The sequence below is a fragment of the Taudactylus pleione genome, unplaced genomic scaffold, assembly GCF_031769625.1.
Source record: "Taudactylus pleione unplaced genomic scaffold, aTauple2 ptg001664l, whole genome shotgun sequence".
Taxonomy (NCBI): domain Eukaryota; kingdom Metazoa; phylum Chordata; class Amphibia; order Anura; family Myobatrachidae; genus Taudactylus; species Taudactylus pleione.
In genome coordinates this window covers 205,001-221,520 of record NW_028286061.1, presented here as the reverse complement: position 1 = coordinate 221,520, position 16,520 = coordinate 205,001, and the positions used below count along the sequence as shown (strand labels likewise).

General features: G+C 54.0%; 1 protein-coding gene across 2 annotated transcripts in view; it reads right to left on the bottom strand.

Moving 5' to 3' along the window:
* The window catches only part of NEURL4 (neuralized E3 ubiquitin protein ligase 4), a 288,408-nt gene that overhangs the window by 69,967 nt on the left and 201,921 nt on the right, over positions 1 to 16,520 (bottom strand). For both annotated transcript variants that reach the window (XM_088464392.1, XM_088464393.1), the window contains exon 19: positions 1,244 to 1,384. In XM_088464392.1, coding sequence (XP_088320518.1) covers positions 1,244 to 1,384 — 141 coding nt within the window. The remainder of the gene's footprint in view (positions 1 to 1,243; positions 1,385 to 16,520) is intronic.

Here is a 16,520-nt window from a genome sequence, read left to right as displayed (position 1 = left end):
CACCCTGCAGGGGGAGGGACAGGCTCATAGCTCCCTTCTGTCTGTGTCACTGTGTCACCCTGCAGGGGGAGGGACAGGCTCATAGCTCCCTTCTGTCTGTGTCACCCTGCAGGGGGAGGGACAGGCTCATAGCTCCCTTCTGTCTGTGTCAACCTGCAGGGGGAGGGACAGGCTCATAGCTCCCTTCTGTCTGTGTCACTGTGTCACCCTGCAGGGGGAGGGACAGGCTCATAGCTCCCTTCTGTCTGTGTCACCCTGCAGGGGGAGGGTCAGGCTCATAGCTCCCTTCTGCCTGTGTCACTGTGTCACCCTGCAGGGGGAGGGACAGGCTCATAGCTCCCTTCTGTCTGTGTCACCCTGCAGGGGGAGGGACAGGCTCATAGCTCCCTTCTGTCTGTGTCACCCTGCAGGGGGAGGGACAGGCTCATAGCTCCCTTCTGTCTGTGTCACCCTGCAGGGGGAGGGACAGGCTCATAGCTCCCTTCTGTCTGTGTCAACCTGCAGGGGGAGGGACAGGCTCATAGCTCCCTTCTGTCTGTGTCACTGTGTCACCCTGCAGGGGGAGGGACAGGCTCATAGCTCCCTTCTGTCTGTGTCACCCTGCAGGGGGAGGGTCAGGCTCATAGCTCCCTTCTGCCTGTGTCACCCTGCAGGGGGAGGGACAGGCTCATAGCTCCCTTCTGTCTGTGTCACCCTGCAGGGGGAGGGACAGGCTCATAGCTCCCTTCTGTCTGTGTCACCCTGCAGGGGGAGGGACAGGCTTAAAGCTTCCTTCTGCCCTTTTCACTGTGACACCCTGCAGGGGGAGGGACAGGCTCATAGCTCCCTTCTGTCTGTGTCACCCTGCAGGGGGAGGGACAGGCTCATAGCTCCCTTCTGTCTGTGTCACCCTGCAGTGGGAGGGACAGACTCATAGCTCCCTTCTGCCTGTGTCACCCTGCAGGAGGAGGGACAGGCTCATAGCTCATTCTTTCTGTGTCACCCTGCAGGGGGAGGGACAGGCTCATAGCTCCCTTCTGTCTGTGTCACCCTGCAGGGGGAGGGACAGGCTCATAGCTCCCTTCTGTGTCACCCTGCAGGGGGAGGGATAGGATCATAGCTCCCTTCTGTCTGGGTCACCCTGCAGGGGGAGGGACAGGCTCATAGCTCCCTGCAGGGGGAGGGACAGGCTCATAGCTCCCTTCTGTCTGGGTCACCCTGCAGGGGGAGGGACAGGCTCATAGTTCCTATCACACAAGCTCACACTGTGCTCTATGTCGTCCTCCTCTTCGCTCTCTGATGTTATTGATGGAGGTTTGGTAGCATCTAATTCTTCTAGCACCGAGGAGCTGACCACAGATACAGCAGTGACACAGCCATGTAGATCCAGGACAGCATGTATACCCTGCAACGACATATGATAATATATTAATATAACAGATTACACCTAAGATACACACAATAACTAATTACATGACAGCCCAGTGGCTCCACAAGTTAAGAACCTCACTTGCTATTCTCTGTATAAAACAAAACGTCCGCACATGGAAACAGTGGTGCCTCCCCCTGTACATGAGCCTAACCTGACCTGTCCGCACATGGAAACAGCGGTGCCTCCCCCTGTACATGAGCCTAACCTGTCCGCACATGGAAACAGTGCCTCCCCCTGTACATGAGCCTAACCTGACCTGTCCACACATGGATACAGCGGTGCCTCCTGTACATGAGCCTAACCTGACCTGTCCGCACATGGAAACAGTGGTGCCTCCCCCTGTACATGACCCTAACCTGACCTGTCCGCACATGGAAACAGTGCCTCCCCCTGTACATGAGCCTAACCTGACCTGTCCGCACATGGAAACAGTGCCTCCCCCTGTACATGAGCCTAACCTGACCGCACATGGAAACAGCGGTGCCTCCCCCTGTACACGAGCCTAACCTGACCTGTCCGCACATGGATACAGTGGTGCCTCCCCCTGTACATGAGCCTAACCTGACCTGTCCGCACATGGATACAGTGGTGCCTCCCCCTGTACATGAGCCTAACCTGACCTGTCTGCACATGGAAACAGTGCCTCCCCCTATACATGAGCCTAACCTGACCTGTCCACACATGGAAACAGCGGTGCCTCCCCCTGTACATGAGCCTAACATGACCTGTCGGCACATGGATACAGCGGTGCCTCCCCTTGTACATGAGCCTAACCTGACCTGTCCACACATGGAAACAGCGGTGCCTCCCCCTGTACATGAGCCTAACCTGACCTGTCCGCCATGGATACAGCGGTGCCTCCCCCTGTACATGAGCCTAACCTGACCTGTCCGCACATGGATACAGTGCCTCCCCCTGTACATGAGTCTAACCTGACCGGTCCGCACATGGAAACAGTGGTGCCTCCCCCTGTACATGAGCCTAACCTGACCTGTCCGCACATGGATACAGCGGTGCCTCCCCCTGTACATGAGCCTAACCTGACCTGTCCGCACATGGATACAGCGGTGCCTCCCCCTGTACATGAGCCTAACCTGACCTGTCCGCACATGGATACAGTGCCTCCCCCTGTACATGAGTCTAACCTGACCTGTCCGCACATGGAAACAGCGGTGCCTCCCCCTGTACATGAGCCTAACCTGACCTGTCCGCACATGGAAACAGTGGTGCCTCCCTCTGTACATGAGCCTAACCTGACCTGTCCGCACATGGAAACAGCGGTGCCTCCCCCTGTACATGAGCCTAACATGACCTGTCCACACATGGAAACAGTGCCTCCCCCTGTACATGAGCCTAACCTGACCTGTCCGCACATGGAAACAGTGGTCCCTCCCCCTGTACATGAGCCTAGCCTGACCTGTCCGCACATGGAAACAGCGGTGCCTCCCCCTGTACATGAGCCTAACCTGACCTGTCCGCACATGGATACAGCGGTGCCTCCTGTACATGAGCCTAACCTGACCTGTCCGCACATGGAAACAGTGGTGCCTCCCCCTGTACATGAGCCTAACCTGACCGTACATGGAAACAGTGCCTCCCCCTGTACATGAGCCTAAAGTTGACCTGTCCGCACATGGAAACAGTGCCTCCCCTGTACAGGAGCCTAAGCTGTCCGCTGACTGGAAACCATGGTGCCTCCCCTGTACAGGAGCCTAAGCTGTCCGCTGACTGGAAACCATTGTGCCTCCCCTGTACAGGAGCCTCAGCTGTCCGCTGACTGGAAACCATGGTGCCTCCCCTGTACAGGAGCCTAAGCTGTCCGCTGACTGGAAACCATGGTGCCTCCCCTGTACAGGAGCCTAAGCTGTCCGCTGACTGGAAACCATGGTGCCTCGTGTAACACTTGTATTAGAAAATGTGAAGGTTAAATGCATTCTAGGACTGTCCTTAGTATAAAAAAAGTGCTTTTATTTGTGATAGACAATTAGATGACCAGGCCAAGGCACACGGTCCTATTGTGCAGACAAGCTGCTTACATCTCCACAGGCAGAGTACGGATTGTATTTATGTGGTTTCATCCACGGCTCTATGCACAGAAAATAAAGCCATTGGGCCTGATAATGAGAGATATGGTAAGAACTTACCTTTGTTATCTCTCTTTCTTCCAAGTCCATAGGGCCCACAGGGAGACCTTGGGGTTTAAATGATGGCAAGGACCATCCGGGCACCACGCAGTTATTTTTTTTCTCCCAGGATGCACTGGGCCTCTCCCTATACCCCGCCCCCGGGCCAGAGGCACCTCAGTTTGTAACAAGCCAAAGGTCGGAGAAGGATAAGAGAGAGAGGAGAAAGTCTGGAACACACAAGAATCACATCCTCACATATAAGGAGATGGAAAACAGGTGACCAGAACGAAGCCCATCTGAAGCACAGGTGCGTCAAAGTGGGTGCCCTGTGGACCCAATGGACTTCGAAGAAAGAGAGATAACAAAGGTAAATTCTTTCCATATGTCTCATTTTCTTCTTCAGGGTCCAAAGGCTCCACAGGGAGACCTTGGGGATGTCCCAAAGCAGTCCTTTTAAGGGTGGGGACGCTCTTGTGCTGAGAGGAGAATCCACCGCCCAAAGGAAGCATCCTGAGAAGCAAAATGTATCAAATGCATAGAACCTTAAAAAGGTCTGGACAGAAGACCACGTGGGCGCCTTACAAAGCTGAACAGCTGAACAGCCGAGGCGCCATGGCGAGCCGCCCACGATGAACCCACAGACCGAGTAGAATGAGCAGTAACAGAAGGCGAACAGGAAGGCCCTCCTGAGTGTAAGCCTCAGATATCGTCATACGAATCCACCTAGCCAATGTCAGTTTATTGGCTAGCCAACCCTTCTTGGGAAACCGTAGATGACAAACAAGGAGTCTGATTTCCGAAGGGAACTGGTACGGTCCACATAAGTCCTGAGAGCACGGACCACATCCAATGAGGCCTCACCTGCCAAGAAGTCTGGGGATTGAAAGGCCAGAACAATCATTTCCTCATTAATGTGGAAAGTAGAGACTACCTTAGGAAGGAACCCAGGGCGAGTCCGAAGAACCGTCATGTCCTGGTGAAAAATCAGAAATGGGGAACGATAGGAAAGCATCCCTAAGTCTGACACCCGTCTGGCTGAAGCAACGGCCAGAAGAAAAACAGTCATAGCTGTCAACCACTTGAGATCCACTGAGGCCAGTGGTTCAAATGGAGGGCTCCGGAGAGCCTAAAGGACAACAGCCAAAGCCCAAAGAGCCACAGGAGGGACAAAGGGAAGCTGAATCCGCAGGACACCCTGTCCGGTAAAGGAGCAATCCTACGTTGAAACCAAACTGATAGCATCACTGAAGGTGCATATTTCGGCTCTAAGCGGAGACCAAGGTCCAAACCCGCTTGAAGGAAAGCCAAAATTCTAGATATCTTAAAATACCAAAGGGTCATAACCCCTGGGAATACACCACTTAAAATAAGTATGCCACACTCAGTGATCTATAGGAGCAGAGGCTGGTTTACGGGCTCTGAACATGGTACTGACCACAGAGCAGGAAAAACCTTTGGACCTTAAGAGGGAAGTCTCAATAGCCATGCTGGCAAAGACAGACGACCCGGGTAAAGGCAAGGACCCTAAGACAACAGATCTGGATGTTGAAGAAACAGCAACGGAGTGTTGATGGAGAGACTCCGAAGATCTGAGTACCAAAGTCTTCTGGTCCACGCTGGAGCCACCAGCAAGACCATTCCTCCCTCTTGCTTGAACCTTCGACTGACCCGAAGAAGAAGGGAGACTGGAGGAAACAGGTACGCAAACTGGAAGGTCCACTTTACTGACAGAGTGTTGACCAGGAGTCTCCCAGCATCTCTTGCCCTGGACCGGTAACTTGGTAGCTTGTGGTTGAGTCTGGAGGCCATGAGATCCACTAGGAGTTGAAACCCCTCTTGGTGAAGAGACCATTCCCCTGGATGTACGTCGTGATGGCTGAGTAAGTCTGCTTCCCAATTGAGGACCCCCAGAATAAACACTGCCGATATGGCTGGGAGATGGCCTTCTGCCCATTGTAGAATGCGTGATACCTCTGTCGTCGCCGCCTGACTGAGTTCCTCCCTGATGATTGATGTAAGCCACTGTCGTGGCATTGGCTGAATGAACTTGCGCGGGTTTTCCGTGAAGTATGAGCTTGGCTTGCTGAAGGGCCCTGAAGACCGCCCGAAACTCCAATATGTTGATTGGTAGAGCCGACTCCTCTGCTGTCCACCGCCCCTCAAAGGACTGTGGACCTGTCACTGCGCCCCAACCCGGGGAGACTAGCAATCGTTGTCAGGAGGACCCATTCCGGAATCCAAAAGGGGCGACCCTTGGTGAGGTGACACGTCTGCAGCCACCAGGCAAGGGAGAGACGCACCACTGGAGAGAGCACCATCGATTGTGCCTTTATCCGATGGGGTAATCCGTTCCACCTGGAGAGGATCAATTTCGACCTGGAATGAAACTAGGCATATTCCACCATGTCGAACGTCGATACCATGGACCCCAGTACTTGCATTTTTGAGTGGATTGACACTTGGCGACTGTGGAGGTATCTGCGTACTCGCGTCTGCAAAGTGGAGATCTTTTCTGCGGTGAGAAAGATTCTCTGCTGTTGGGAATCCAACAGAGCTCCCACATGGAGCTCCACTGAGATGAAGTCAGGGAAGACTTTGTGCTTCAGTCTCACAGATGTTTGATCAATTGGACAAACACTGTCAGCTGTAGCTGGTGTTGAAGTACTTCTGGAGACTCTGCCAACAATAAGAGGTCGTCCAGGTAAGGCAACAGTCGAACCCCCTGATGCCGTAGATGGGCTGCCTTGACAGCCATAACACTGGTGAACACTCGAGGAGCTGTGGAGAGACCAAATGGCAGTGCCCGAACCTGGAAATGTTGTTGCTGTATAGCAAAATGGAGGAAACGCTGGTGAGATGAAGCAATTGGAATATGCAGGTATGCATCCTGAACATCCAGCGATACCATAAAATCCCCAGGTCCCATAGCCAGTATAATTGAGCGTTGGGTTTCCATCCTGAACCAAGGTACCCTGAGGAATCTCTTCAGGGCCTTGAGATTGAGGATAGGCCGATAGGATCCATTCGGTTTCTGGACCAGAGATTGGAGTAATAACCCGTTCCTTTTTGAGGAGATGGGACAGAGATGACAACTCCTGTTTGAAGCAAGGATTGTATGGCTTTCTGGATTTGTAATGCCTTGTCTTTGTCTGACAGAGGGCTTCTGCAGAAGAATTGCTGAGGAGGCCTTTGCGGAAGGCAAGGGCATACCATTGAGAGACCACGACAGACACTTTGGTAAGAGAAGCGGTCTGACACCAGCACTGGGCGAACTGAAGAAGTCGGCCTCCCACCTTGTGATCCCCCAAGGAGTGGCCCGTCCCGTAAGGCTGAAGACTTGTCATTGGCTTTGGCTGCCTGACGTCTGGTACTACAGGCCTGTTTCTTGGGCTTAGTATTCTTTTTGAAGGCTGCCCCTTAGGCTTAACTTGGGACCGAAAGGACGAGGTCAAGGGATCCTGAAGAAGTAGATGCTGAAGGTAGACACGCCGTCTTAGCCGCTGCCAACGTATCCACAATCTAGTCCAGGTCAGGACCAAACAAGATATTACCCATTGTAGGGTAGATACTCTAATCCTTTCTTAGAGTCCGCATCCGCTCTCCAAGAGCGCAGCCTTAAGGAACGGCGAGCTGACACTGCAGCAGACGAAATCCTAGAGGATAAGAGGGTGACATCCAAAGCAGCCTCTAGATTTATGTAGCTGAATCACGGAGGTTACCCACCAGAGCCACTTGATCTGTGGTAGCATCTGACGGAAAGGAATCCTCTAAGGAGTCTGCCCAGAACTCTATAGCCGGCCTGGTGACTGCCCCTTAAAGAGAATACAACTAAACACACCTCTACCTTCCTTACCATGGTATCCTTTAAGGATGAAATGGACGGCATAGGCAGAGTAGCACTTTTGATGAAGCGTGTCACATAAGAGTCCACCGCAGGCGGTGATACCCATTTAGTGCAATGTTCCTCAGGAAAAGGATAGGCACAAGTCAGGCGTCTCTGAGGCCGAAATCGCTTCCCAGGCGATCTCCATGCCAGTTCCATGTGCTCCACTAGCTGGTCAGATAAAGGAAAACAAGAGATATGGTAAGAACTTACCTTTGTTATCTCTGTTTCTACGAAGTCCATAAGGTCCACAGGGTTGACCTTGGGGTATAGCTGGATCTGGATCCACGGGCACCACGTAGTTAAAGCTTTTGCTGCTCCCAGGATGCACTTGGGTCCATCCTCCTCTATACCCTGCCCCCGAGCCACAGGCACCTCAGTTGGTAAGCAGCCAAGGCCGGAGGAGGAGACTAAACAGAGAGAAGGAAGACCGGAACTCACAAGAAACCATACTCACAGAAATGAGAGACGGAAAATCGGTGACCAGCCACACAGCCTATATGAAGCCAGGTGCGTCAGGGAGGGCGTCCTGTGGACCCTATGAACTTCATAGAAGCAGAGATAACAAAGGTAAGTTCTTACCATATCTCTTGTTTTCTACTTCAGGGTCCATAGGGGCTCCACAGGGTTGACCTTGGGGATGTCCCAAAGCAGTTCAACTAAGGGCGGGGACGCTTCTGTGCAGAAAGGAGAACCCGGCGCCCGAAGGATGCATCCTGAGAGGCAAAGGTGTCAAACGCATAGAACCTCAAAAACGTCCAAATGGAAGACCAGGTGGCCGCCTTACATAGCTGAACAGCAGAGGTGCCACATCTAGCAACCCAAGAGGGACCCACAGAACGAGTGGAATGAGCCTTAACAGAGGCTGGCACAGGTAAACCCTCCTGTGCATAAGCCTCACAAATAATGGAACAAAGCCAACGGGCTAACGTTTGTTTGTTGGCAAGCCAACCTCTCCTGTGAAAACCAAAGAGGACAAACAATGAATCAGACTTCCTAACGGAAGCAGTCCGGTCCACATAAATTCTGGGAGCACGGACTACATCCAAGGAAGCCTCACCAGCTGAAAGATGAGGTGACTGAAAAGCTGGCACAACAAGTTCCTGATAGATGTGGAACTTCGAAACCACTTTAGGTAAAAACTCAGTAAGAGTGCAAAGCACCGCTCTGTCCTGGTGAAAAATCAGAAAAGCTGGACGACAGGAAAGCGCCCCCAATTCTGACACCCTCCTGGCAGAAGCAATTGCCAGGAGAAAAACAGTCTTAAACGTTAATCACTTGAGGTTCACTGACTCAAGAGGCTCAAAACGAAGACCCTGCAGGACCAGAAGAACCACCGCCAAGTCCCAAGGAGCCACAGGAGGCACGAACGCTGGCTAGATTCGGAGAACACCTTGGAAAAAAGTGTGAACATCTGGCAGTGTAGCGATCCTTCGTTGGAACCACACGGACAGCGTGGACACATGCACCTTCAGGGAGGCAAGGCGTAAGCCTAGGTCTAAACCTGATTGAAGAAATTCCAAGATCCTAGAAACTCGGAACACCTGAGGATCATTGTTTCTGAACTCACACCACTGAAAGTAAGTGCGCCACACAATGTGATAAATCAGTGTGGAAGCAGGCTTGCGTGCCCTGAGCATGGTACTAATAACCGAACCCGAGAAGCCCCAAGACCTTAAGACGGCTGTCTCAAGAGCCACGCCGTCAAAGACAGCCGACCCAGATCCGGGTAAAGGCAGAGTCCTTGAGACAATAGGTCCTGACGCTGAGGAACAAGGTACGGAGCGTCGATGGAGAGACTCCTCAGATCGGAGTACCAAGGACATCTGGGCCATGCCGAAGCCACCAGCACGAGCGTGCCGCCGTTCTGCTTGAATTTCCGCAGGACCCGAGGTAGAAGGGATATCGGAGGAAACAGATACGCCAGTTGAAACGTCCATTTCACTGACAGCGCGTCTACCAGACATGCGACTGCGTCTCTTGTCCTTGACCCGTAAACGGGCAACTTGTGATTGTGAAGGGAGGCCATCAAGTCCAGCTCCGGCAGCCCCCATCTGTCCACGAGTAGCTGAAACACCTCTGGGTGAAGCAACCATTCCCCGTGATGCACGTTGTGATGGCTGAGGAAGTCCGCCTCCCAATTGAGGACTCCGGGGATGAAGAACACCGAGATAGCTGGAATGTGGCACTCCGCCCAAGCAAGGATGCGAGACACCTCCGACATCACAGCTCGACTGCGAGTTCCTCCCAGGTGGTTGATGTACGCCACCGTGGTGGCGTTGTTGGACTGAACTTGAACCACCATTCCTTGAAGAGTGGTGCCAGACGACTGCAGGGCCCTGTACACCGCCCGCAGATCCAGGATGTTGATGGGGAGAAGTGCTTCTTCCGCAGTCCAACGTCCCTGAAGTGACAACGAGCCTGTCACTGCCCAACCCCGGAGACTGGCATCTGTTGTGAGCAGGACCCAGTCCGGGATCCAAAAGGGGCGCCCCCCGACCAGATGAGCTGTCTGAAGCCACCAAGCCAAAGACTGCCGAACCTCCAGGGACAACACCAGCATCTGAGAGCGGATCCGGTGAGGTAACCAGTTCCATTCTGATAGAATCAGCCCCTGCAGGGGCCGAGAATGGAGATGGGCAAATTCCACCATGTCAAATGCCAACACCATGGACCCCAGAAATCTCATTGCCGAATGGACTGACAGGCGGCAACTGCTCAGGCAACTGTGTATCCGCAGGTGTAGGGAGGAGACCTTTCCGGAGTCAGGAAGATCCTTTGCTGATGAGAATCCAGGAGGGCTCCCAAATGAACCAATCGCTGTGATGGAATCAGGGAGGACTTTCTCCAATTTATCAACCACCCGTGCGCTTGCAGACAAGCGATCGTCAGGTGGAGATGTTGAAGCAGTACCTCCGGAGTGCTCGCCAGCAAAAGGAGGTCGTCTAGATACGGCAGCAGCCATACATTCTGGCTCCGAAGATGTGCGGCCATGATCGCAATCACTTTGGTGAATACCCTTGGTGCCGTGGAGAGGCCAAAGGGTAGCGCCCGAAACTGATAGTGATGATGTAGGATAGCGAACCTCAGATACCGCTGGTTCGAAGGTGCTATCGGAACATGGAGGTAGGCGTCCTGGATATCCAGGGACACCATGTAATCCCCCGGTTCCATCGCCAGAATGATGGAACGTAACGTTTCCATCCTGAACTTGGGAACTCTGAGGAATTTGTTCAGAGATTTCAAGTTGAGGATAGGGCGATGAGAACCATTGGGTTTCCGCACCAGAAACAGAGAAGAATAGAACCCCGTCCCTCGTTGTAATTGAGGAACGGGAACAATGACCCCTGCTGTCAGCAAGGACTCTATAGCTTCCTGAATCTGTAAAGACTTGGTCGTATCCTGAGAAGGACTCGTGCAGAAAAACTGGTGGGGCGGTCTGTGCCGAAAAGACAGGGCGTACCCCTGGGAGACCACTTCTCGAACCCAGGCATCCATGGTGGTATTGTGCCAGCACTGGACAAATAGAAGAAGTCGGCCTCCCACTCTGGGGTCACCCAGAGGGAGGCCCGTCCCATCAGGCAGAAGGTTTATCTTCCTGCTTGGAAGAAGGGTGCCTGGCACTCCAGGGCTGCTTCTTGGGCTTAGAAGCGGCCTTGGTCGTCGACTGCCTCGGGAAGGACTGACCTTTTGCCTTGCCCTGAACCCGAAAGGACCGAAAAGCAGAGCTCCGTACCTTGGTAGGAGCAGAAGCCGAAGGGAGGAAGGCTGATTTAGACTTGGACAAAATTGTGGACACTCTGGCTAAGTCTGGACCAAAAAGCAACTCCCCATTAAAAGGTAAGGCCTCCAGTCCCTTTTTGGAGTCAGCGTCAGCTCTCCAAGACCTCAGCCACAAGGACCGACGCGCCGACACAGCTGCAGCCGACACCCGAGAGGTTAGCAGGCTTGCGTCTAACAATGCTTCCCCAAGGAAGCCGCATCCCTCATTTGACCTATCAACGCTCTCTGGATCTCCGGAGCATCTTCCGGAAAGGTATCCTCCAAAGCATTGGCCCAGCTCTCGATGGCCTTAGCCACCCAAGAGATGGCCATGGACGGACGGGCCACCGCCCCCGAGAGAGAGTAGATAGACTTCAAACAAGTCTCCACCTTCCTGTCCGTGGGATCCTTCAGGGAGGAGATCGACGGCAAAGGCAGCGTAGCGCTTTTAAGTAAGCGGGTAACGTGGGAATCCACCGCTGGAGGAGTTTCCCACTTCCTGCAATGAGCCTCCGGAAACGGATAGTTCGAAGCCAACCGCTTCTGCGGTTGGAACCTCTTGCTGGGCAACTGCCAGGCCCCTGCCATATGATCCGTCAATTGATCAGACAGGGGAAAAACCGTCGAAGCTACCTTGGCCTTTTTAAAATTTGGGTATTTTGACCTGGGGGCGGGCACATCCTCCTCAATGTGAAGGATGGCCCGCACCGCCCTAACCAATGCCGGCACATTAATGGAAGACTTAGCCTCCATCTCCTGGGCCCCGGCATCCGAGTCAGAGTCTTCATGGATCTCCCCGTCATCCGAAGACACGTCCGTGTCCGTGAACTGAGCCGCCAGTGAAGCCGGAACGGAACGCTTGGACGCCCGTGGGGGCAAATCACTGTGCAACATATGTTGAAAAGCCGATGACGAAGCCGCCAGACTCTGAACAGAGCTGGAGAGGACGTCCACCCAAGGCGGGGGTACTGCCTGAGGATACCCCTGAAAAGGTACCATCGACTGCTGCGGCACCGTGGGGGTTTGCACGTATACCGACAAACCCGCATAAGGACTCACAGTCTGAGACCTGGGAGGAGACTGCACCAGATGAGTCACACCCGGGGAACGGGGCATGGTAGGCTGGAGCAACGCCCTAGAAGGGGCAGCAGTCGGGACCGCAAGTCGGTCCGTGATTGACGCCAACACTTGCATAAACATTGCCCACGGAGGATCCTGCGCCACCGGGGGTTTAGAGGGTCCAGGTACCAACTGGCACCGCCCGCACAGACCGTCCTGAGACAAATCTGCCCCGTCAACCCCTGCCGAACAGCGTCGGCAGGAAAACAACACAGGAGCCTCGGAGCGCTCATTCCCCTCATCAGACATGACACAAACTTTTTTGCAAAAAAAGTGTCTCACCGAAACGAGGTAAGGCGTATAACACCCACGCACTCCCAAGTATGCAACCCAAACAGCCCACAATATGGTACTGAGGAGCACACCGCAGTATGTGACGGACCTCACAAATAACAAGAGATATGGTAAGAACTTACCTTTGTTATCTCTGTTTCTACGAAGTCCATAGGGTCCACAGGGTTGACCTTGGGGTATAGCTGGATCTGGATCCACGGGCACCACGCAGTTAAAGCTTTGCTGCTCCCAGGATGCACTTGGGTCCGTCCTCCTCTATACCCCGCCCCAGCCACAGGCACCTCAGTTGGTAAGCAGCTAAGGCCGGAGGAGGAGACTAAACAGAGAGAAGGCAGACTGGAACACACAAGAAACCATACTCACAGAAATGGGAGACGGAAAACCGATGACCAGCCACACAGCCCATTTGAAGCCAGGTGCGTCAGGGCGGGCGCCCTGTGGACCCTATGGACTTTGTAGAAACAGAGATAACAAAGGTAAGTTCTTACCATATCTCTTGTTTTCTACTTCAGGGTCCATAGGGGGTCCACAGGGTTGACCTTGGGGATGTCCCAAAGCAGTTCAACTAAGGGCGGGGACGCTCCTGTGCTGAAAGGAGTACCCGGCCCCCAAAGGATGCATCCTGAGAGGCGAAGGTGTCAAACGCATAAAACCTCAAAAACGTCTGAATTGAAGACCAAGTAGCCGCCTTACACAGCTGAACAGCGAAGGCGCCACGTCTAGCAGCCAAAGAGGGACCCACAGAACGAGTGGAATGAGCCTTAACAGAGGCTGGCACAGGTAAACCCTCCTGTGCATAAGCCTCACAAATAACTGAACGAAGCCAACGGGCTAACGTTTGCTTGTTGGCAGGCCAACCCCTCTTGTGAAAACCGAAGAGAACAAACAAAGAATCCGACTTCCTAACCGAAGCAGTCCGGTCCACGTAGATTCTAAGTGCCCGGACCACATCTAAGGAAGCCTCACCAGCGGAAAGATCAGGTGACTGAAAAGCTGGCACAACAAGTTCCTGATTAATGTGGAACTTTGAGACCACTTTGGGCAAAAACTCAGGACGAGTGCGGAGCACCGCCCTGTCATGGTGAAAAATCAGAAAAGGGGAGCGACAGGAAAGCGCCCCCAATTCTGAAACCCTCCTGGCAGAAGCAATTGCCAGGAGAAAAATGGTCTTAAACGTCAGCCACTTGAGCTCCACCGACTCAAGCGGCTCAAAAGGAGGACCCTGCAAGACCCGCAGCACCACCGCCAAGTCCCACGGAGCCACGAAGGGAGGCTGGATCCTGAGAACACCTTGGAAAAAGGTGTGAACGTCTGGCAGTGTAGCAATCCGTCGCTGAAACCACACGGACAAAGCAGACACATGAACCTTCAGAGAGGCCAGGCGTAAGCAGAGGTCCAAACCCGATTGAAGAAATTCCAAGATTCTGGAAACCCGAAACACCTGCGGATCATAGTTTCTGGATTCACACCACTGAAAATAAGTGCGCCACACCCTGTGGTAAATCCGGGCGGAAGCAGACTTGCGTGCCCTAAGCATGGTACCAATCACCGAATGGAGAAACCCCTAGACCTCAAGACGGCTGTCTCAAGAGCCACCCATCAAAGACAGCCGACCCAGATCCGGGTAAAGGCAGGGCCCTTGAGACAACAGGTCCCGACGCTGAGAAAGAAGGTACGGAGCGTCGATGGAGAGGCACCTCAGATCGGAGTACCAAGGACGTCTGGGCCACGCCGGAGCCACCAGCACGAGCGTGCCGCCGTCCTGCTTGAATTTCCGCAGAACCCGAGGAAGTAAGGATATCGGAGGAAACAGATACGCCAGGTGAAACGTCCATTTCACCGACAGAGCGTCTACCAGACAGGCGCCTGCCTCTCTTGTCCTTGACCCGTAAACGGGCAACTTGTGATTGTGACGGGAGGCCATCAAGTCCAGCTCCGGCAGCCCCCACCTGTCCACGAGTAGCTGAAACACCTCTGGGTGAAGCGACCATTCCCCGGGATGCACGTCGTGACGGCTGAGGAAGTCCGCCTCCCAATTGAGGACTCCGGGAATGAAGACTGCCGAGATCGCTGGAACGTGACACTCCGCCCAAGCAAGAATGCGAGACACCTCTGACATTGCTGCCCGACTGCGAGTTCCCCCTTGGTGGTTGATGTACGCCACCGTGGTGGCGTTGTCGGACTGCACCTGAACCGCCCTTCCGTGAAGAGCGGGGCCGGACGACTGCAGGGCCCTGTACACAGCCCGCAGTTCCAGGATGTTGATGGGGAGAAGTGCTTCTTCCGTGGACCAACGACCCTGAAGCGATAATGAGCCGGTCACTGCCCCCCAACCCCGAAGACTGGCATCCGTCGTGAGCAGGACCCAGTCCGGGATCCAAAAGGGGCGCCCCTCGACCAGATGCGCCGTCTGAAGCCACCAAGCCAAAGACTGCCGAACCTCCGGGGACAACACCAGCATCTGAGAGCGGATCCGGTGAGGTAACCCGTTCCATTCCGATAGAATCAGCCCCTGCAGGGGCCGGGAATGGAACTGGGCAAATTCCACCATGTCGAATGTCGACACCATGGACCCCAGAACTCTCATAGCTGAATGGACCGACAGGCGGCAACTGCTCAGGCAACTGTGTATCCGCAGCTGCAGGGAGGAGACCTTCTCTGGAGTCAGGAAAATCCGTTGCTGACGAGAATCCAGCAGGGCTCCCAAATGAACCATCCGCTGTGATGGAATCAGGGAGGACTTCTTCCAGTTTATCAACCACCCGTGTGCTTGAAGACAAGCAATGGTCAGGTGGAGATGTCGAAGAAGCACCTCCGGGGAGCTCGCCAGCAGCAGAAGATCGTCTAGGTACGGCAACAGACGTAGACCCTGACCCCGAAGGTGGGCAGCCATAACCGCCATCACCTTGGTGAACACCCTCGGAGCCGTGGAAAGGCCAAAAGGCAACGCCCGAAATTGGTAGTGATGGTTCAGGATAGCAAACCTCAGATACCGCTGATGTGCCGGTGCTATGGGCACATGGAGATAGGCGTCCTGGATATCGAGGGAGACCATATAATCCCCGGGTTCCATCGCCAGAATGATGGAACGTAACGTTTCCATCCTGAACCTGGGAACTCTGAGGTATCTGTTCAGAGACTTCAAATTCAGGATAGGGCGATGAGAACCATTGGGTTTCTGTACCAGAAACAGAGTAGAATAGTACCCCGTCCCGCGCTGAGACTGCGGAACGGGAACAATGACCCCTGCTTGTAGCAAGGATTCTATAGCTACCTGAATCTGACCAGCCTTGGTCTTGTCCAGAGAAGGACTCGTACAGAAAAACTGGTGGGGCGGCCTGAACCGAAAAGACAGGGCGTACCCCTGAGAGACTACTTCTCGAACCCAGGCATCCGTGCTGGTATTGTGCCAACACTGGGCGAATTGGAGAAGTCGGCCTCCCACTCTGGGGTCCCCCAGAGAGAGGCCCGTCCCATCAGGCAGCAGGCTTATCCTCCTGCTTGGAAGAAGGGCGCCGAGCACTCCATGCCTGCTTCTTGGGCTTGGGTGCGGCCTTGGTCGCCGAATGTCTCGGGAAGGACTGGCCCTTGGCCTTACCCTGAACCCGAAAGGAACGAAAGGCAGAGCTCCTCACTTTAGCCGGCGCAGAGGCCGAAGGGAGAAAAGCCGACTTGGACTTAGCCAAAGTATCCACTATTTTGTCCAAATCCGGACCAAATAGTAAATCACCAGTAAAAGGCAAGGCCTCCAGACCCTTTTTTGAATATGCATCAGCCCTCCAGGACCTCAGCCACAGGGAGCACCGAGCAGACACCGCTGCAGCCGACACCCTAGAAGTGAGCAGGCTGGCATCCAAAGACGCTTCCCCAATATAGGAAGCTGCATCCCGCATCTGTCCCACTAACGCTATCTGGATATCCGGAG